Raw genomic sequence first — 23,673 nt, forward strand, 5'->3', positions numbered from 1 at the left:
ATCCCACACAGGTTTACCAGGTCCATTGGCCCAAGGAAATGAGGAAATTGACCAATCATTAATAGGGAATATGCTCGAAACCTCACATTTTCATGAGAAACCTCATGTTAATGGTAAGGGTTTAGGGAAAAGGTTTCCTATCACTTGGCAACAAGCCAGAGAAATAATTAATAGGTGTTTACTGTATAACCAAAATCCTTTACCTGCTGGAGTTAACCCTAGGGGTACAGAAAGGAATGAAATCTGGCAGATGGATGTGTTTCATTTTGCAGAGTTTGGAAAACTAAAATATGTACAATATGTACACCATACTATCGATCTCTACTAGGGATTTAGATGGGCAACTTCCCTACATTCTGAAAAGGCTGACTGTGTAATTACTCATTTATTGGAAGTAATGGTGATTATAGGAATACCTGAACAAATAAAAACTGATAATGTTCCTGCATATGTGTCCTTTAAGATGAAGAAATTCTTTACATGTCATAATATTAACCATATTACTGGTATACCACACAATCCAACAGGGCAGGCAGTTGTTGAAAGAGCTAATTGTACCTTTAAAAAGATGCTTATTATAAACAAAAGGGAAGGGAAAAGAACCCCAGGGACAGATTAAATAACGCTTTGTTGACTTTACATTTTCTGAATGTTGGTGATGAAAGGACAACAGCAGCTGACACTGGGTTATAGAAAAAAATGAGGAATTAGGACAACCAATTTACTATAAAGATTTATCGAGCATGGACTGGAAACCTGCAAAAGTTTTAAGGTGGGGCTGTGACTATGCCTATATGGTTGCCGACAAAACTTATAAAGATTAGATCTAACCAGAAAAGACCTCTTAGTACATAACACATGAATGTGTTCATATAGCAAGGGAATAATAAGGAATAACTGCTCCTTATAACATGACATTCTTTCTTATAGCTTGGATATTACAGCTCAAAAAGATGTGTAACTTTGATGGCTTACAACTGGTCAAAAATAGGGCAGAAATAATTTGTACACCTTGGCTATTCCATGTATGTATGTATGTATGTATGTATGTATGTATGTATGTGTGTATATACATACACACATACTTATACAAATCATGTAGCCCAGGTGATTCAACATCAAAGACTGCTTCAGCTATTGTTTCCTCAAGAAACTGCATGCATAACAACTTTAAAAAGGGCTAGCCCCAAGGATCAATCCAAGAAAGACTGGACAAAACTGATATAGCTAGCCTTTGCAGCGCTTGGCCAATATCTTATTTTTCTAAGGGTACCCAAAAGATGTTTTCCCCAAACAGAAAAAAGTAATTTTGAGAGAACGATGCCCCCATTCCCAATAGGTGGAGTCGCAGTTTTTGGTGAGTTATCAATGTTCAGTTTTGCCTAGCGGGGTTAGTTATAAGTTAATAAAAGTTTCCAAGTGAGCGGAAAGTGGGGACTGACTTTCACACAAACCCTAGTGCACCATATTTGACCACGTCCCCTGGATGGGGAGACTTGGTGGCACTCAGAGGAAGGATAGCAGGCTACCAAGAAGAGACTTGATACCCTATGAGCATATACCAGGGGAGGTAATCCCCCTCAGGAACAGTCATAGGGGAGGGGAATAAGGGGAAAGCGGGAAGGAGGAAGGAATGGGAGGATACAAGGGATGGGATAACTACTGAGATGTAAAATGAATGGATTAATTAAAAAAAATAGTTTAAAAAGATCAAATCGCAAAAAATAAATAAAAGTTTCATTTAGGGATTTCTTCTATCCTTTCTCTTATTTTTCTATCTTATCTAACATTAAGAAAAAGAGGGAAGAAGGGAAGATATAAGGGAAGGATATAGAGGAGGATATAGATTTATAGAATAAAAAGTAGATTATTGAATCTACTAGCCTCAAATAATTTATATTGGTATTCAAATATTTCACATTGGTATTGTAGATTGATGAAAATTTAAGATTTTTTTTTCCTTTTTCAACTTTTGCTTTATGTATTGTATATGGTATGTTCATGGAAAATTAAATTGTATATTGTATGTTGGTAGAAACTTAAGATCACTTTGTTTGACATTTATTTAATGTATTACACATGTACAAGTTATTTGAAAAGGTGAAAAGTAACTGTTATAACTTGTTCAGAATGGTCAGAGATAGAAATTGGCAGTGGGTCACTTATAAATTTTACTAAGTACTAAATTACTTAATTATAGAATAAGCTTTATTTAGTTTTTTATATATGTTTTCAAAGGAATAGATAGATGATGGATGGGTAGGATAGATGGTCTTCAAACACTTCAGAGATCCACAGAAAATGGCATTTAATAATAAAGGGCTTTTATGACAGAGAGACACATTCATTCCTGGCAGCTCTCCAGTCTAATTATGCAGGCATGAAGAAATGATAGTGGCAAATGGCCACTGGTCTGAGGAACACTGTTTATCTCTATTGCTGATGACAGAATGACCATGTACTATGATCAAGCCTGATACTGAGAAATTGGCTGCCCAGCCTTGCAGAGATTAGAAGGATTGCAGCCCTTCAGGATTCCTGCTTCAGAGCAGTTCTGTGAGATGCTTTGAGCTGGCTGCCTGAGGGCAGGATGCAACTATGATGGAGAGAAACTTGTGACTGTCCAGACAGTCAGCTCTCTGTCCTATCAATACTTTTGGAAGTTGCTTGCCTGCACTTCCTTCATATTAAATAGTTTTTCCTTCTGGGGTCTCTGATGGGGTTGAAGACTAGACAGCCACAGTAGTAATATAAGTTTGGTTTAAAAACTTTAGACATTAGGATAATCAGTAGCATAAGCTAAATAGTGGAATAATTTCTTTAAAATTGTTAACTACAAACGGACTGACTGGTCCTTGTAAATGTGACTTAATGGATAATTCTTATTTTGTTGTATATAGCTTATTTTACTTAATAGAAAGGAGGAGATGAAGGAGAGATAAACATGTTTTTGTTTAGATTACAAGTGGAGAATGAGAAAAGACTTGTGAGAGAGCAGGTGATGTTTATCCCCTCAGAAGTCGAACCACCACGTGGGGGAGATTGGTTATTAACCAGCTGAAAAATATCCTTGAACAAATTCTGAGAAGAGGTATAAATGTGAGCCAAAAACAAGAGGCGGGGCCTTTAGAGACTTGGGATAGTTTGGGCTGTTCATTGCTCCACTTTGAGATGCTCCTAGAGAGAACCGCTCAAGGGAAGGCTTCCAGGCTCCGGGCTCCGCTGAGGTTCTGGGTTCTGGTGGCTCCAGGTTCCAGCAGACGGAATCCTGCTGACTACACCAGGAAAATCATTCCTCGGAACTGATATCCTTATGGTCTCGTTATGGTATTCTTTAATCTCCTTTTCCTATTGTTTAGGTTAGTTCGGTTATAAGTGAGGTTCTCTCAGCTACTAAGTTTGTAATAAATTTGCTAAGAAAATTAAGCCTACAAATATATACATATATTTACATATGTCTATATGTATACATAATTATAAACATAATTACCAAAACATGCATGTCATTTCATTCCTTTCTTCAGAATGCCTGCTTATAGGGCACAGAAACTAGACAGTGCCAGCTACAAAGGCTACAACAGGCAGGGCTTTCATAGCACAATCTTTTTCTTTTATGTACCTCTATAATTTTGAATTACAAAAATAGAAATGCCAGGTGGTGGTGGTGCACACCTTTAATCCCAGCACTCGGGAGGCAGAGGCAGGCTGATCACTGTGAGTTCAAGGCCAGCCTGGTCTACAAAGCAAGTCCAGGGCAGCTACACATAGAAGGCAGGAGTGCCTCTAAAAAAAAGAAAGAAATTCTAAAAACAAAGATGTAGGCAAAAGGTTATTGTATAATTCAAATGCACAGCTACCAAAAACTGTTTTCAGAAACACCAAATCTGAGTATTAGCAATATTAAGCAGGATTGTATCATGACAGTATTGACATGCTCATATAAAGTGCAGTACAGACATCATCAGTAACCATTTAGCTTTCTGTAGTCTCCAGTACTGATGTTTTATGGAGGAAGCAATCAACAGCAGTTATCCAAGCAGTTAGATGGAGGTCAGTTAAGAGAAAGTTTGCCATAGGCTGATGTCCATGTATGCATTTACAACAGGACTTGGTACTTCCACTAAATGAAAACAGACTCATCAACAAATGATACTGACACACCAGAGCACTTCTGGGAAAAAGCTCATCTCTGACACATGCACACAAAGACTCCATATTCCAGACCGACTATTTACCTAGATGCTTTAGAGGAAACATTAAATGACTAATAGAGGACTGTTCTAATAATTTTAGGGTAGTTAATGATTTCCTATGCAAAAATGAAAGTTATAAAACACAGAGTACAAATACAGGAATAATGTCCATATAAACATCAGCTTGCCTTAAATTTCTTCAAGAGTCCTTAAAGCCTATTAAGAAATCTATGTCTAAAATGTTTAAGTGGAGAAAGAATGTGAACAGGAAAATTATGGTTATTTAATAAAGTTTTTAATGTAAAGGTCAATTGTATAAAAATGTTTTCAAAGGTAAAATATTCTACCATTAGCAATGAGAAAAAAAAAAATTAGACTTGCAATGCCTATCCCTGGCTAAGGTAACTTTGTTGGCATATAAGCGGCCTGCCTCTAGGTTGCATAGCAACCTCTGACATCATCTGCCACCATGGCCAGGGACCGAGGATAAAAAAGACAAACCTGCTAAAGTTTATATAACATTAAGACACATTAAGAAACTCAGAACAAGGCTGGCAACCAGATATGGGGGTGTACAGAAATCAGCATTTGAATTACACAGCAACTTTATGTCTACATCTCCCCTTTTAGTCTAATAAAAGGCTCTTTTACAATAGCAAACTATATATAATAATAACAGTTATGAAACTTATTAGTAAGATTTACACTTGTATATTTGGAACCCCTGGATAAAGTATTCTACTATCAATTTCTTTTGTTATGAGAATCTCCGTTCTCAATGTTATATAAACTTTGGTCCCCAATTGTCCCCATGTACGTCAATAAAGCAGCTTATAGCCAATTACTGAAGAGGAGAGAAAATAGGGCTGGACTTCCTGCTAGCCAGAGGAAGAGGAGTTGGAAGAGGAAGCAGCAGATTCAGCAGGGGTTTCAGCCACAGGCAGAGGTGCAGGAGAGATGAAGATTCAGCTGGAGCCAAGAGAGAACTAAAGGGTAAGTAACTTTGCAATTTTGGCAAAGATGGAGGCAGGATAGCATAGAGAGTTAAGAACAGACTTAAGCTGCTCAAGATTGAGTTGTAAAGCCTTATAAAGGAGTCTCAATTATTTTTGTGATAGCCAGGTTAAGAAATAAACTAAGAGAAACAAACACAATTTGATAAAAATAGCATTAACATAAAGGACTTCTAATCTTAAACAAGTCCAGGTGATAAAGCATTTTTATGCTTTTAAAAAATTCTTACTCCAATGTATTATTCATTTTTATCATAAAGAGACAGTGTCTTTATTATATGATTATACAGTTAGAAAATTATGTGTGAGCTGGGCACGATGGTGCACACCTGTAATTCCAGCACTCAGGGAGGCAGAGGCAGGTAGATATCTAAGTTCAAGGCCAGCCTGGTCTATAAAATTATAATAAAGAAACCCTGTCTCAAAAAGCAAACAAACAAAAGAAAAAGAAAATTATGTGTTAACACAAATAGTGACCTCGACATTATTTTCATCTTCCCCAATTCTATAGAATAAAACAGTATCATAGGGCATATACAGGTATTCTATGTACAGAACAGGGCTCTCTCAACAAAAACATTAACTGTTTTCCTAGTTTGGAATTGGTCACTTACACTCCTGTCTTTCTTAAGAACTCTTGCAGCTCAGCACTACTCATGTCTTACAATTAACTTCTGTTGCAACAAGAAATATTAAGTTAACTGCACTGAGCCTACATGCTACCCGATTATAAAATCCACTTTAATTCTATTCTCATTGCAACTGTTTTCTTCCTTACAAAGTGTTTTTGTTTGGTATCTCTTGCTGTGATAAACTCCATGGACAAAAGCCACCTCAGAGTGGAAGGGGTTAATTCCAGCTTTGGCATCCAGGTCACAGTTCATCACTGTGGGAGGTCAAGACAGAGACTCAAGTGGGAACTGAAGTAGAAACCAGGGAGAAATGTTGCTGCTTGCTGGCTGGCTCCTTCTGACTGTACTCAGCCAGCTTTCTCACGCTTCTATTATAAACCATCAGGATGGCACTGCCATGGCGGGCTGGGCCTTCCCACATCAATCAACAATGAAAACTGTTCTTCACGTACAGAGGCACAGGCCAATCTGATCTGGGCAATATCTCAACTGAGATGTCTCTTCTGGGTAATTCTTAACTATGTCAAGCTGACAATAAAAACCACCCAGGCTATCATACCACTTTGTTAGTTTCACTTTTATTTTGTGTATGTGTTTATGTGTATAAATGTATGTGCACCACTTGCATGCCTGGAGCCCGTGGCAGCTGAAAAGGCATCCAATTCTTTGGACTAGGATTACTGACGCCTGTGAACATCTGTATCAGTTCTGGGCCCTGATTCTCTACAAGAACAACTGCTGGGCTGCCTTTCCAATCCCACTTTTCCTTTTCTTCTTTTTTCTTTCTGGGGGAGGGGCACAGATTGGTTTTTAACTTTTTTCCAAGACAGGGTGTCTTTTTATAGGCTTAGCTGTCCTGGACTCACAAAGATCCACCTGCCTCTGCCTCCCAGAGTGCTGGGATTACAGGGTACACCACCACACCCGGCTCACTATTTTCAATGCCTGCACTGAGTCCTGGCTTAAATATTTATTCACTCACTTATTTAGCAAGTCTTTTAATAAGCACCAACGACACCACTGATACCCAAAGAGAAAATATTCATATTTTCTAAGAACTTAGGATCTGGTAAGAAAAAGAAGAATGGGCCAGGTGTGATGGTGCACACACTGAACCCTAGTGTGTGGGAGGCAGAGGCACATGGATCTCTATGAGTTTGAAGCCAGCGAGTTTCCAAGCCAACTAGGGCCATGCAGTGAGACCATGTCTCAAAATAATAAATGAATAACACCCAACAAATCAAAGGGACACTAGTCAAACAATCCCATGTTATATAATCAAGTTTATATAATTAAACTGTTATATATAAAAAAATACAAATATCAGTAGAATATACCTACTTCAGGAGATTAACAAAATCTTTCCAAGATTAAGACAAGAGACAAAAGGAAGAATTAATTGGAGAACTACACCTTTAAATAACATTCCTTCTAAGCAAAAACAGGAAAAAACTGGAAGAAAAAACCCAAGCATTCATACTGTCTGTCCTAGTTTTCTGTCCTGGTACTATGATAAAACCCTGACAAAAGCAAGTTAGGGAAGAAAGGGTATTTATGTGAGTCACAATCCCAGGTGACTAGGTCACTGCTGGGAGGTCACAACAGAAACTCACAGCAGCTATTCACATCTGTGGTCAGGAACCAAGAGAAAAAATGCACAGAGTGCTAACCTCTCTATCTCTGTCCCTCAGGCCAGGGCCCAGCCCATTAAATGCTGCCACTGCACTCAAGGTGCCCAGCTCATTTAACCGAGAAAGAAAACGCATCCCGCCCCCATCACACCCACAAGCAAACCTAATCAATCTACTCCTTACTTCTCTCAGTTGGTTCCAGGTTGTGTCAAATTGACAATTAGACCTAACCAGCATACCGTGGGCTTCATAAAGTACAAGAATTGTGTACCAAGAATAGCACTGCCACTGGAGAAGGAGCACAGACAGCAGATTATCAGAGGGGCTTTTCTTTTTTCTTTCTTCTTTGTTTTGGTTTGGTGGTATTTAAAGATGTTTTGTTAATTATTTATTCACTTTGCATCCCAGGCATAGCCCCCTCCCTCCTCTCCTCCCAGTCCCATCCTCCTTCCCTTATTCCTCAGAAAAGGGGAGCCCCCTACCCACCCACCCCAGCTCAAGTTGCATCAGGACTGAGTTTGTCCTTTTCCCCCATGGCCTATTGAGGCAGCCCCATCAGGGAGAAGTGATCAAAAAGCAGGCAACAGAGGCCATGTTAGAGACAGCTCCCCCGCTCCCCTTACTAGTGGAACACTTGAAGCCTGAGCTGCCCATCAGCTACATCTGTGTAAAGTGTATTTAAAAGCTTTTTTCTTTCTTGGTTAATTGAGCCGGGTACCTTGAGTGCAGTGGCAGTATTTAATGGGCTGGGCCCTGGCCTGAGGGGCAGGGATAGAGAGGTTCGCACTCTGCATTTTTTCTCTCGGTTCCTGACCACAGATGTGAATAGCTGCTGTGAGTTTCTGTCGTGACCTCCCAGCAGTGACCTGGTACCTGGGATTGTGACACACATAAATACCCTTTCTTCCCTAACTTGCTTTTGTCAGGGTTTTATCATAGTACCAGGACAGAAAACTAGGACAGACAATATGAATGCTTGGGGTTTTTTCCTCCAGTTTTTTTCCTGTTTTTGCTTAGAAGGAATGTTATTTAAAGGTGTAGTTCTCCAATTAATTCTTCCTTTTGTCTCTTGTCTTAATCTTGGAAAGATTTTGTTAATCTCCTGAAGTAAGTCAGTTCTCTTTTATGTATCCTTGTGGGATTTGTACTTTTGAGGCACGGTCTCATTATGTGGCCCTAGCTGGCTTGGAACTCAATGGCCTCTAACTCACAGAGATCCATGTGCCTCTGCCTCCCAAACACTGGGATTCAGTGTGTGCACACACCATCACCCCTGGCCCATTATCCCAAGGCAGTACTTAAATGTGTGATGTGGAGAACAGACTGTGGCAAAGGGTGAAAGCATTCGCAAGCTCGTGAGGTCACTCAGTGAGGGTTACTGAAGCCTGCAGACATTTCAGACTCCACAGGCAAACCCTTCAGTGTATAAGAATGCTGATTGGGGCTGTGGAAACTTCCCCCTTAGTTTAAAGACTATCTATTTTATAAGGAATGGTTAAAAATATATATTCTAAATAAGAAAGAAACAGTAACACTTGATGTTCTAGCACCACTGTGTGGATGAAACGTAACAATGCAGGAAGCCATGTATGAGCAAAACAGCCCTAGCCATGATATTAGACAATAATGAGGCAAAGATGGTTTTTGTCACCTTTGGAGAAATAGCCCTAGGTAACCCTAAGCAAACCAGAAGTTTCTTAACCTTTGCCTCATTAGAACACCACCCCAAACATATGTAGGTGTGGGCTTGTTTGATGGATTTCTCACATGTCACTACAATACAATACAAATGACAAATACCAGCATTGGTCATATAAGATGGTGACTATTTTATAAACCTGTTAATTTCCAGGGGAAAAGGCTGCTTTTCTGGCCCCAAATGAGCAATGAATAGTTGAAGCTGCATTTGCCATGCCAATCATCTTAAGTACAAGATACAGAGCGCCCCAGGAAGAAAGCAGTGCTTAGTTCAAAGTTGCCCTTAGCACTGGAGAACTCTTCCAAAAAGCCCGCCCTTCCCAAGAAGAGGGTCCCAGGACAATCTAATCTCTCTGGAATCTTTGAAACTGGTGAAGACCACTTTTACAGTGAAGCCAACAGTTAATGTTTTATTATTTCAAGCCACCATGCATTCTAAACATTACTTCATTAGTCTTTAGTTCTCGGTCTTTTCATTAGTCGTTAGTCTTTTATAGCAAGAGCTCAGGATCCAAGACGCTCTCTCCTAAATCCCTGTGAACGATCTTTACAACTCCTGCACACAGCAGACCCTCAGACATCACTGTGGTGATACGCTGACTGTCTAGTACAGGCCAGGCATAACTACTGCACTTGGTTTGGGGCACATCTTCATGAAAAAAGCAGGCCTCGCTCCTGTGTTAACAGTGTCACTCACTACTGTTTCTTGGCCTTTTGAAACATACTATTATGCTGAAATTCCCTATGTTTAATTATTGGCCAAAGAAGTAAGAAACAAAACAATCTAATATGTATGTAAGTATATTCATTTACAACGGAGGGGCACAAAGAACATTGTTTGCAAAGTTGACTTTAAGACCATGAGCAAAATAACTCTTTTCCTTTAAATTAAGACAGTAATGAATAACTAACACAGTCTCCTTGCACCTCTCAAACTTCTGTACAAAGCCGTGTGCTCCTCTACTCCACACATCCTAACAGACACTTCCAACTGTTTCCAGTTCACTTAAAATATCTTGAACAATTTTTATTCCCAACCAAGATGGAATAACAGAACAAGTTTATCTCTCATCAAAACATCCAGTAAGGTAAATCAAACAAAATTAAATAAAACAATAGTTTCCAAGAACTATACACAGGCAACTAAGGATAGAGATCCTTGAGACATGGGACACACAGAGGGCCAGCCCACCATTCCTCACGTTACAGTCTTGAAAAGCGTCCAGACCATAGGACAAGGTACCTGAGATAGAAGACAGCAAAGTCTTTGACATGACAACACTGCCCTGAAATTCTGAGAAACCCAAAATGGCCATAGTTCCTTGCACAGAGTAGCAGAGAAGGGAAGAACTACAAGACACAACCGAAGAGATGGACAAAGGTCTTCCTCAAGCACCCAGCATAGCAGAGCCTGTATGAGTTTGATGACAGGAACTCTGGCCAAAGTGGGACCAAGTAAGAACCACGGCCAGGCTCAGAAGGAACAGCGCTGAACCAACCTAGAAATAAACCATACCAAGAAAATGAAAGACCTCTACAACAAAAACGTTAAGATTAAAAATAATAATAATAATAATAATAATAATAATAATAATAATAATAATAATAATAAATTTAAAAGATAATTAGATGATGGGCTGGATGAATTAATGTTGTAAAAATGGCTATATTATCAAAATTGCCAACTCACACACGGCTGGGAAATGACTATGACCTACGGGTAACATGGGAAAATGTCCTAATTTGGGGTTAGTGTCTGGAATACATGGGGAAGTCTTGCCTCAGTTTGAATAATTTGTTCTAGCCTGAGCACTATTTCAAAGCAGCTTAACAAATCATAAAATAAGGCTCAGTGGTGTTAATGTTTCCAAGTAACTGAACTATATCCTAGGAGAAGAAGTGAAGAAGACTGTGAGAGCAAAGAGGTAGCCCACACCCACACACTCAATCAATGTGATGTAATGCACTGTATAAGGACACGTAAGGAAATGGTCTATGATCATCTTGCTAGACTCAGAAAAGGCACTAGGCTAAGTTCATAATGTCTTCATGACAAAAGCCCTAGAGAAATTAGGACCAGATGAACTGTGCCTCATAATAATACATAACAAACCTCTAACCAACATTATAAACTAACTGGAAAAAAACTGAGCATTTCTTCTAAAACTGAGATGAGACACTCTTTCCATCTTATTTAATACGGTGCTTGAAGCCTGAAATGGAGCCATAAGAAAAGAAAATAAAAGGAACACAAATAGGAAAGAAAAAATTCAAATTCTCTCTACTCATAGGTGACATGATTCTATGCTTAAGGACCCTATAGACTCTGCCAGAAAACTCTCACATCAAACAAAACCTTTCAGTAAAGTTGCAGGATACAGAATCAATATTCAAAAATCAATAGCTTTCATATACACTAATAATGAACTTGCTGAGAAATAAATAAAACGTTCCATTCACCTTGTTTTGAAAGACAGAAAAAAAAGAAAAAGAAGAACCAACCAACCTAGAACTAAACCTTACCAAGAAAGTGAATGACCTTTACAATGAAAACTTTAAGATAACTAAAAAATAGTAATATAAAAGTAACAGTAGGAGGAGGAGTAAATCAAAGATGCTGTAAGACGATGGAAAGGCCTTCCCCGATCACGGGCTGGAGGGGCTAATGCTCCTGTAAGAATGGCTACACTACGAAAATTATTCTATAGATTCAATGCAACTCTCTTCAAGTTTCCCACAGCAATCTTCATAGAAGTCAAAGAAAGAACCCAAAAGTTCACATGGAAATGTGTAAGACCACAAATAATCAAAGCAATTCTAAGCAGCAATACTACTGGAGATATCAAATAGCTGACCTAATTCTACAGACATAATAATAAAGACAGCATGACACCAGCACGAAATCAGACACATACACCAAATGAACAGGTGAAAGACCAAACTCAATCCACACAGCTATGACCACCTAATTTTTCACAGATGTCAAAAAGATAACTAGAAAAAGAGACAGCGTATTTAACACATCATGATGACCAACTTTCTACCTACTTGCAGAATGAAATCAAATCCACATCTCTGAACTTTCATTTCATATTCCATCAAAGGTCTTAATTTAAAATCTGAAATATTGAAATGGCTACAAGAAATTCAAGGGAATACATTTCAAGATAAGCTATAGACCAAAACTTTGGAACAAGACTTCATCAGCACAGGAAACAGCCACAGGAATTAATAGAATAATATAACATTAAAGCATTTCTGAACAGCAAGGAAACTATTAGCAGAGTGAAACAGACTACAGAATGAGACAAAATCACTACCAGCTTTACTTCAGACAAAAGGTTAATAACTATACAAAAAAACTATAAAAATTAAAACACACACACAACTAAATCAAACAAAAAATGCTAATCAACAAATAGGCTAATGTAATGAATACACAGCCCTCAAAAGACACACACACACACACACACACACACACACACACACATACACACACACACACACACACACACACACACACACCACTACATAAGTTTTTAAAGTGTTTCACATCCTTAGCAATCAGGAAAAAGCAAATTAAAACTACTTTGAGATTCAGTGTCATCCCAGTGAGAATGGCCATGAGAAGAAATGAGAAGACAACAAATACTGATGAGCCCTTAATCACCCATACTGGTGGAAATTTAAGCTAGTTATAGCCATTCTGGAGATCAATATGGAAGTTTTTCCAAAACTTAAACAAAACCACCATACGACCCATTTCAGCGCATATACCCAAAGGATTCTATATCCTACCACTGAGATCCCTGAACACACATGTTCATTGCTGTTCTGTTCACAATAACTAGGAAACAATATAAGTATTCATCAACAGATGCATAAATAATGGAAAAACACACAACACACATACATATACACACAAAATGAATTTTATTCAGCTGTAAAGAAAATGAAATTTGCAGGAAATTGGATTGATCTAATCTTCACTGTCAAATCACCTAGTAGGTAAGCCTCTGAGCAAACCCATGAGAGATTATCTAGATTTGGTTAACTGAAGTGACAAGCCTCACCCAAACAGGGGCGGCACCATTAAGTGGGCTGGGACTGAATAAAGACGAGAAAGCTAACTGAGCATAAGCATTCTCACTTCCTGGCTGTGGGGGTGATGTACCAACCTGGCAGGTAACGTCATTCATAGGCATTGGTTTTAAAGACATAAATGTGCAAGACAGAGGAGCCACAGCATCCTCCTCTGCAGTTTGTGAGGGCTAGTCTGAATGGGCTATTCTAAAATACATTAGATGTCTGTATCTTTATGGATTATAAAAGCAGTTTAGATAATACCACCGTAATAATTATAAACCTAGTAACAAACATTTAGTAGGCCTTACCATTAAACTAACAGCAACATAACACTGAACAAGAAAAGATAAATGACATTATGGATGGGAGGAGTGTGGGAGGAGCTGAGAGAGGGCTACATAAGGGCACAAGGAAACTTGGTAATTATACCTGGTATGTGCTTTCATGTCATAAGAATAATCAACAACTTCCTAGACTTGTCCCAACTTTCAGCACTCTGGATCTATACCTTCTGCTAGCGCCTTCCAACAGGGACTCTTGGTTTAATTATTTAATTTGCTTTAGCCAATAAAAGAACTGGAAACTTGTTGAAAACCCACTGAAACAGCACTGTCCGCTGTGACTTAACTACTGCCAAAGGCCTCTGCTAGTCGGCTGAAGGATGACCAGCAATAGAGGGCTCAAGTCAAGATCAGCTGACAAATTCGGAACCGAGCAAATTGCCAGCAAACCCTCTAAAGTCAATCAAGGTGACTGGAGCTGCCCCTGGCAGCCCGTAACTGAGCATAGACGCGCACGTATGAGCACTGTGAAGAGGAGCTGCTGACCAGCAACATTTGAGAGCAACAGTACCGTGTTTTGAGCCATTAAGCCTTGCTCCTTTGTGTTTTGTTTCCAATGAATGTGGAAGCATCATTTATTCACGCGGAGACAAAAACAGAAGCGCCCCAGAGAAAGAGGAAAAGAAGGAAGCTCCTCTCCTCTCACAGCCACCGACAGCTACCTGCGTACCCTTCACAGCTCAACTCATCAAGGCCTCCAGGAAGGTTTCCTAGATCTCTGGAGGAGTTGAGAAAACAGTACTCAGTCCTACCATTATATTTTGTTCTCATTCCCATCACTCCGTGCCCAAACTGTAATTAAATGTTTATCCCTGAATGGATTATGATTTGTTAGACACTTATCAACTGTTTCCTACCAAGCATATAATCGTCATAATGCAACACCAAACAGGCCCACAACAATTACTTCTACATTAAATCAACAAACTAAAAGAAACAAGCATCTGTTGGGCTGTTTGGTGGCATTAGCCTTTAAACTCAGCACTAGTATGGCAGAGGCAGCTGGATAGCTATGAGTCGGGGCTAGCCTGGTCTACCAAGCACGTGCCAGGGCAGTCAAGGATACGAGAGAGAGAGAGAGAGAGAGACAGACAGACAGACAGAGACAGAGACAGACAGACAGACAGACATGTAGACTCAAATGTCTACTAATACCTCTGGGTCGTTATTTCTCAAAGTGCTACCCACGGAAAATGTGTATCAATATCAGAAGAGGCATGTATTTAAAAACACAAGTCTCTGGGCGCTTTCCTTAACAAAACTGTAAAAAAGATCCTCAAGCAAGTTACAAATAAAATAAGTTGTAGCAGTAGGCAATAGTAAACCGCGGTAAATCACTTTCGCTCAGCAAAGTGTAGCGTGGTTTAGAATCAGGATCCGAGTACTTGAAACTGCTAACTGGATGTAGGAAATTTTCTCTTAGAAATGATTCTGCGTCAGAAGAAAAGGGGATTTTCCAAGGAGGTGTGGCTTCTCGGCGATCACGTTTGCAAAAGGTGCTTCGGGAAAGAAGGACGTCCCTAACTAACCTTCACTACAGTAGGGGGACAGGCATGCTCGGGCGGAGAACACTTGAGCCTAAGCTGCGGACGCCTGGATCGGCCCAGGCCCACAGTCCCGAGCCTAAGGCGCAGGGGAAAGGGGGGACGTCCCTGGGTCCCCGCGTGGGCACCGTTCTGCATGGACGGCCGCTCTAGGTGCAGCCCAACAAGATGCGCCGAGAAAAAAGGCCACGGTGCCAGAGGATCGCGCCAGGGGCCATCGAAACGAAAAGGAACCGGGTGCGAGAGGGCGCCGCCGATCCCACCTGCATCGAGCTCCAGTTGGTAGCAGGGCAGCGGCTCGAGAGACAGCTTGTAGCCCTCGAAGCGGGGATCCAGTAGGGGTCTCTTCACCCGCAGGGAGCAATTGGCCGCCTCCATCGCGTTCCCAGATCCCGGCGAGAGAATCAATAAAGCTCTTGTTGAAAGGTCCGCGCTTCACTACTGGAAATGAGGCTGGGAAGCGGCGTGGTTCCCATCCCAGAGGACGCTGCGGCGCCAACTCTCCTCTGGGAAATGTAGTGTCCATGAAAAAGCCGTCTCTGTCGCATGCTGGGAAGTGTAGTTTTCTCACAACCGAACCCCCCTTCCGGATAACAAGCTCTGGACTTCACTACCCAGAGCGCTGAGCGACCAGAAGGCGGCCCGCGCTAGTTGAATTCTCACATTTATAGGCAGGGTGGCCAGATCCCGCCCCGGAAATGCGTGTTCTAGCTTTCTGTGTGCTTAGGTGCCCGAGCCTACTGAGGGTCTAAGTCCGGGCAGCCGAAGAGTGTGGTAGGTAACGGTCGTCAGCGCAAGGGTCATTTCGTCGCTGGGAAAGGGACGGCCCTCGCCCGCGGTGATGGTGGTGAGCTATGCCCGTGGTCCTCAGGGCCGGGACCCGGGCCCAGCCCAGGCTCCTTCCTTTCGATGTGCTGTCTTTTTCGTTAGCGTCCCCGACCCGCGCTCGCGGGCCTGTAGGGCTCTCCGACAGGGCGTGCTGCTGGAGTTGGCCTGGAGCCGGTGCTCGCTTTGTTTTTCTGGCTCCTCCCCTCCCGCCGCTCCAGCTGCCTGCGCCCTGGTACAGCCTCCCCAAGAATGTCAGAGCTGGGAGGGATTCCCTTAGCGCCCTGGTTTTTACCAGTGAGAAAACTGAGGCCTTTAGGAACTAAGTCACTTGCCCAAGGTCACTCTCCGTGATTTCAGAGGCCGAGGCGAGGGTGAAGTTTGCCTATTCTCGGTATGGTACTGACTAAACTTTTGCAGTTAATTTTGAAAACGTTAAGCCCCGACTACAGAAGTAGAGCATTTTACCTAGTTGTTAACCCTCAGTTCTCCTGCTCCTTGCCCCATCCCAACTCTGAAAAATTGTTTTCATATAGACATGATGGTAAATCATAAAGTAGTCTCAAGTTAGTGACATTAAATGGGAAAAGAATAACTTAGACCTGATTTTTATTTTAAACTTTTAAATGGCAAAAATGCTCTCAAAACTTAACCTTGCCCTTCACACACACACACACACACACACACACACACACACACACACCGATTTTGGAATTGGTTTCCCTGTTTTTAATGGAAATGGGGAATTTTCTCAATTAAGGACTAGCTTGAGATTTGTTTTAATAAGTGTATGTGTGGGCACCGAAACCCACAGCTGAGGGGACAGTTGTAATTCTTGGTAAACCTCAGTGGAGTAAAGCACATAGTCTTATTTCATTTTTCATAATAGTGTCTTATCAGCATGCATACTATATGCCTTTCCCAAAATTTGAGTGCAGTTAAAAATGCAGGAATAAACAGTAGTTATTAATGTATAATTAAATAAGGTGGGGCTCCTGGTGTCCAAGTACCTGACTTCCAATTGTCTCTATGCCTCAGTGTTCTCATCTGTAAAATAAAGTTGTGTTAAAATAGAGCAAGTTTGGGGGTTAAATAACCTCAGTATTAGGTACATAAGTGTTTAATAATATTAAAATAGTAGTTATTCTCGGGGGGGAGGGGACTCATTAATAAAGAGTTTATGAGAGAAGGGAATAGCATAGCGAATATGAATTGGAATACAGTAAATAATACTAAAAATAATGATACCATTTAGTATACTTGAAATTATCATCCTTTCCTTGCTAGAATGTCAGCGTGTTAGGATACTTGTCTAGAGAGACTTGGAAGGAAACACTTTCTAAATTTATGTATCTCCAAATGCATGTTGATGTCCAGGTTAGCAAGATGAACAAAGATGCGCAGATGAGAGCAGCGATTAACCAAAAGTTAATAGAAACTGGAGAAAGAGAACGGTGAGTAGGAAATCATGTTAATAAATCAGGTTTTACCATCTTTAATAATTATCTTATGTTGGAAGAATTTCAAGTGTCAAGGGACAAAACCTATTTACAGAAAGGTAAAGATGACCAGAGTTTCTGTTCTTCATAGCTACAATGTTTGAGCATTGCACGATTTCGAAGAGCCATACACAAAGATGAGCAGTAAATGACACGATTAAAGCATGTTTAAAAACATGAACACGAAGAGCCGCAGCTGGAGAGTATTACCCAGGTTTTATATATAACTACTTTTAGTTCCCTCGTGCTCTTAGCTCTGTAGCAGCGTGTGCTGTTAATGTTTTCTGAAGGGCTTTCTTCTTCCTCTTATTTTAATATTCAGTTATGTATCTTCAAATACCAGCTCTTGTATCTACTGCCTACTCCATTTTCATTCTTCAGTGTGATCCAAGTTCCACAACAAAAATACCTTTTTTTAACCCACTATATAATGCCATCCTTAACATCTAATTTAAGGAGCAAATGTTTAAAGAAAGGACTAATTTGGAAATACAAAGAAAGGGCTAACAGGCCTGAAGAGATGGCTCAGCAGTTAAGAGCACTATCTACTCTTCAGAGGTCCTGAGTTCAATTCCCAGCAACCACATGGTGGCTCACAACCATCTATACTGGGATCTGATGCCCTCTTCTGATACGCAGGTATACGTGCAGATAGAGCACTCATATACATAAAAAATTAATAAGTACGTCTTTTAAAAAAATGAAAGGGCTGAGAAAGATAGCATGACTCCCAGAGCAGGGTAATAAAGTTTCCCAAAGGAATGTGTGTATACAGGAACAGAGCAGTCGCTTCCATTTTAATCTGGAGGTGATGGGCTTCAGTAATAAAAGAATTTCATCTAGGGTAGAAAAAGAGTCAGCAGGTCTAAGTTAAAGGAAAGAATGGTCTAGCCGTGGAAAAGAGTATGCAGTCAGCGCTTTGGCACCTCGTAAGTGCTGGGAGAACCACAGAATCCAGGAGAAGTATGAAAGCTTGTGGCTGGAGCAGGATAGCAGTGTGGATTCTTGTGGAAGAATTCTGTCCATTGAAAACATGCTGAATTTCAAAATTGCTGTAAACAATGGAAGTATTTAAGCCCATTTAAAATATTGACGAATTTAAAGTTTTTGGTTTTTTGTTTTTGTTTTTTGTTGTTGTTTTGTTTTGTTTTGTTTTGTTTTTACATCATTGAGTCCAGGCACTTAGAAATTGTTGAAGATTTATCTTTTCCTCTCTCAGCTCTGCTTTTCCTCTTTGTTGTCTTTATTCTCGAACAGGCCCTACCCACAGGTGGCAGAGATTAGCAGTTCCAAATTTACATTCCACCAGCTCAGAGTACCTTTCTCAGCAAAGAGCCTCACTTGGTTACCATCTTGCTTAGGTAATAGGCAAGTTATGATCAGCCTTGCCCAGGTCATATCTCACATTACAAGAACCCTGTCCAGATTTGTATAGGGAGAGTGACATGCTAGTGTTGTTTGCTGGTTTTTTGCTGTTGCAGAGCAGAAAAATGAGTGCCTTGGTTTGCAAAAGCATATGGTGCTATCTTTATCTTTGGATAATGGGAATAAGTAAGGATTTTTGGAAAGGGAGTGAGTAGGTTATGTTTTTATTGTAGGGGTATTATTCTGGCATTGTGAATGTTGATTTGTAGGAGCCAGGATAGATGGTTAAAAAGTAATTAGAAAGTGGGAGAGGGAGGAGGTGAAAAGAAGCAAAGATGGAGGGGAGGGCATACTTGTATACTTTTTCAAAATGAAAAAGAGAAACAGACCTCCATATGAAGAGAGATATCGGCTGCTGGGGTGTATGCAAATAGTGTTGAACATATGTGTTCAGAGAATAGTTTTCTTCTTTATTCATGCATGCAGTGTGTGTCTTGTGCCGTTCTTTGTTAGGTGTGCAGGATACAGTAGTAAAGCGTACTTTCATGGGACTTAGATGTTGATGGCCTGAAACTCATAACTGTAATGTGCCACATGGTGGTGAGTGCCAGGGAAAGCATAAAGCATGGGATATGAGGGAGGGTGATGTTTTGGCAGGAAAAGTAATGTATCTGACCAGACATCAGATAAGTATGAAGAACTGGCCGCTCCAATAACCGTAGTCCTAAGATAAACTTGCCTGAATAGTCATATGCTACCCAGGAGAAACGTGGGTGGAAAGAGGGGAGACAGAGGCGGAAGCTCAGCAGAGGAGCAGGAGCTCTCGTTTGGTCTATAGTAGAGTTAGAACGTTATCCCAAGTAAAGCGGGAAGGCACTGGAAGATTTTGAGGAGAGTGTTATGCTAAAGGGAAGAGGCAGGGAGTGGATGTAGGAAGCTAGGTACAAGTTAAGACAAGGAAAGACGGTGGCTGGAACTAGGGTGCTCTTGGCAGAAAAGCATTTGAATCCTAGGTAAGCGTTTTAAAGCTGAAACTGGAAGACTTGCTCATATGTTGAACATGTAGCTAGGTGAAGGATACTCCCAGAGTCTAACCCAGCAAACCGAAAGAGTGAGATTGTCATTTCGAGGACAAGGAGAGGATATGAAGTCAAGTTGGCCCTGGAAATTGAGGAAAGACCTATTTAGGTAGCAAGATAGGCATCATGTATCTCTGGGGCTGTTGAAAGAGTGGTAGTTTACAGGGAAAGAAAATCTGTGTAAGATGTGACATTTCAATGATTTCTGTTAAGGATTTTGAGTTTACAAAGATGGGTGTTGCGAAAGAGAAGCAAGCTATTGTATTGGTATCACTAGTTGGTACAGGATTTTCCAGATTAAGGAAAGACATTCTGATAATTGAATTACAATAGCCATGCCAGTTGCTGTAGTGTGGGAGACGGAAGGCAGGAGCCACTGAGTGGGTTTGGAGCCTGAAGATAACTGAGGCCGAGATTTGGCTTGAGTAACATCGGAAAACTAAGTGATGACTCAGGCTCAGACACTGTGAAAGGCTGGGGGCAGCAGCGGGGTCACAGCTTGTCTGGCACATTGCTGCAGACATTCCTGTCTACAGTGTCCTGCTTCAAGTAATTTGAAAACATTTCCTTTTTAAACAGCCTCAAAGAGTTGCTGAGAGCTAAATTAATTGAGTGCGGCTGGAAGGATCAGTTGAAGGCACACTGTAAAGGTAATCAGTTTCACTTAGCTAAGCTCTTTCTGTATCTGTTTCTCAGAACTGGGTTGGTCTGGGAGTCTGTAAGAAAGTGTGGTTCGTTTCCTACAGTGTAAATCCTCCAGCAGCATTTTAAGCAACTGCAAACTGAGTCCTATGGTGAGTGATTTTTTTTTTTTTTAAGACTTAATTCCTGAGTTTTTAGAAATTTTCCATGTATTTTGCAAAAGTGAAACATGAGTACTGAAGACCCTCTGGGATCAAAATATCAAAAACTCTTGTGTTTTTAAGTAACATTAGTAAGTACTTTTTCTTGATATGATGAGCACTTGATGGTTGATAACTGTACTGTCACTTGTGTTGTCAGGGGATTAAATTTAATATAGAAAATGTACAATTAAAGGATTTTTTTTTTTTTTTTACATTTTTTGGTAGCTGCTGTTGATACTGCACATGCTTTTAAAATGAGCCCTTTTCTGGCTCAACTTTTGGTATAGTGAAATTCAAGATACTTTTAATGAGTTGTCCTTGTGATGTTTTCTACAAGTAAAAATAATAGACTGTGTCTGTATTAAATATAAGAAGACATTGTGACAAATAAATTAAAGAGGGAAGCTGAAATCGTGCAAAACTGGAGTTCATTTTTCATGAGGTATAAATGAGTAATCTTTATGCCTCAGTTATCTCACCTCTGACACAGAACTTTTTGTAGATATTAAAGTTGTAAAGCAGCTAGCAGGGTTCCCACAAATGTTGATTGTATTCTCTCTTTATTTCCTTTAGTCCAGGTTGGAGAAGAGAAAAGAGCACAGGAGCTCTACATCTTAGTTTTGGCTATGAAGTTATAAAGTAGATTCAAATAATAAGTTTTGTTTCCTTGATACAGTTAAACATAATGTGATTATTGTAAACTCTGTTCAGCCCCAGCTTGTCACAAAAGTTAGATTTGACCGTTCCCAGTTCTAACTTACCCTAATATTACAGCTATTTGTTTGTTTAAGCTACTTAGCTGAAGTATGAACATACTGTCTATAATCTGGAGATTAATATGTTCATGAGGCTATAAATTTTCATTAAAAAAGAAAAAATGTCCGCTTTTTATTTAAAGACCAATATATACTCTAAAAACATGATTTTAACCCTTCCTCTATGAAAATCTTTCTTACAGATAATAATTTTAAATGATATGATTTGTTTTTTGCTTTTGCATAAGAGGTAATTAAAGAAAAAGGACTAGAACACGTTACTGTTGATGACTTGGTGGCTGAAATCACTCCAAAAGGCAGAGGTAAGGAGCACAAATTGTGTCAGGAGGAAACATAGGATTTTTGTAGGGAAAACAAACTTTCCAAAATTATAGAGTTGTTCTGCATGTGGGAAAAGTTGAAGAGTACCGTTGCCTGGCTGGCTGGTGTGCCAGTCTTGAGTAACAACTGATATAATGGGTATACGTTGGCACTAACCGTATGCAGTGTTGGATTGATGTTTGGAAAGGCAAATCATGTTTAACATGAGATTTTATATGGGGAAATGTCACTGAAAGCTCGGATTTATAAACTTTATTAGATATGGCCTGATTACACTTATATATTCAATAATTCAACATTTTATTCCAGTCCTGAGTCACTGTCCTACTATCTCTTTCCTTATTAAAAATAAATGAACATCTTGCTTCTTGAATGTCTAATTAAGAATTTGGTAATTCAGGGTGATACATATTTAAGACTTAGAAGTGAAAGCATCTAAATTAGATGAGTTATAGGATGTCTTTACACATAGCCACAATCAAAATCATTTGAGTATAAAATAACTCTGAAAATTATTACAGAATATGAATTTCCTGTTGAGAAGGAACTATAAAACCCCATGGTCCTTTTTTTTAAAGTTTGTTTACAACTGAGAAATTTTTTTTTCCAAGTATGGCTCTGAAAAAATTTGTTCTTTTTATGAGTTTATACTTTAAGTTAGTTTTCTCTGATTTCTTTTTCTATTTTTTCTTAGTCTGTTAACATTATTTAGACATCATTTATTTATGTAAAAAATTATCCCATTTCTCCCTCAACATTTCCGTCTTCAATATGTTCATATCTTGCAACTTTCTTATAGATATCCAGTAAAATTGAGTTTTTGAGATTATAATATAATTACATTTCTTTCCATTCCTTTCCTCTCTCTTAACCTTCCCATGTGCCCTTCCAACCACCCTCCCACCTTTCAAATTCATGTACTCTGTTTCACAGAAAAAGTCCTTCAGTTTTGTACACATGTGTAGATTCATTTAACTACCACCTCTAGAAGGCTGGCTGTAATCCTCAATCCCCCCACCCCAAATAAAAAGTCTCTCCAACTCTGTTGATCCCTTTGCCTTTGGACTATCCCAGTGTGACTTGCTTGATTAGTGTGTCTGTGCATTTTCAAATGCACTTGTGTATATAAAGACTTTCCCCGTGTGTGCTTCTCATTGATGTGCTGTGTGCTTAAGTATTAGATATTAAGTCTGGTATCTTTATCTTTTTGTTTTTTAATTGAACCATGAGAGTTCTATGAAATCCCTGTATTGGTAAATAAAACGTCAAGTCAAATTGACATGTGGTCATTGGAGTCTTCTTACTTTAACATTTGATTTTTATGTTTCAGCGCTGGTACCTGACAGTGTAAAGAAGGAACTCCTACAAAGAATAAGAACATTCCTTGCTCAGCATGCCAGTCTTTAAGGGTGAACTAGATTGTGTTGTTCTTTGGATTTATTTCTGAAAGTAAAACTTGCCATAAATTAGAAATTGATTTCCCAAAATAAAGTCCTTTTTTGTATGATGGTATACAGTTTTCAGTAATGATGTATACATTGTATTGATTTTTTTCCCTAAATGTGTTATTTTAATAAATATCTCATGAATGAGTTTCAATTTTTTTTTATTTTGGAATAAATGGGGCTCTGTGTTTATTCCCGATTAACTAGAAATGTTGAGAGAAAATGCCAGCAATTACTATAATCCAGTATTTATATGTGATTCTCTGTGCTAACATCTGAGAAGCCTTTCCATGTTGTCTGCATATGATTTGTCCCCCCCCCCTTGATAACTGTGATGCCCCATCTTGTACTGTAGATTGTCTTATTTCTTATTTATTAGA

General features: G+C 39.6%; 2 protein-coding genes across 3 annotated transcripts in view; one reads left to right on the plus strand and one right to left on the minus strand.

Annotated features, from left to right (window-relative positions):
• Positions 1-15,646, minus strand: part of Nudcd1 (NudC domain containing 1) — a 64,930-nt gene extending 49,284 nt beyond the window's left edge. Inside the window, exon 1 of the mRNA XM_051159544.1 lies at positions 15,402-15,646. Within this exon, the coding sequence (XP_051015501.1) occupies positions 15,402-15,516 (115 nt within the window). The 5' untranslated portion in view covers positions 15,517-15,646. The remainder of the gene's footprint in view (positions 1-15,401) is intronic.
• Positions 15,647-15,791: 145 nt separating this feature from the next.
• On the plus strand, positions 15,792-23,462 carry Eny2 (ENY2 transcription and export complex 2 subunit). Of its 2 annotated transcripts, none has more exons than XM_051159543.1 (5): positions 15,792-15,912; positions 17,341-17,417; positions 20,486-20,556; positions 21,755-21,829; positions 23,179-23,462. In XM_051159543.1, exons 2-5 carry the CDS (start codon positions 17,350-17,352, stop codon positions 23,253-23,255), a joined length of 291 nt encoding a protein of 96 aa, XP_051015500.1. In that variant the 5' UTR covers positions 15,792-15,912; positions 17,341-17,349; the 3' UTR covers positions 23,256-23,462. The 2 variants fall into 2 exon arrangements, with proteins under 2 accessions (XP_051015500.1, XP_051015499.1); XM_051159542.1 differs by having other exon boundaries at positions 15,821-15,985.
• The last annotated feature ends 211 nt before the right edge of the window (positions 23,463-23,673 follow it).

The sequence above is a fragment of the Acomys russatus genome, chromosome 17, assembly GCF_903995435.1.
Source record: "Acomys russatus chromosome 17, mAcoRus1.1, whole genome shotgun sequence".
NCBI lineage: Eukaryota > Metazoa > Chordata > Mammalia > Rodentia > Muridae > Acomys > Acomys russatus.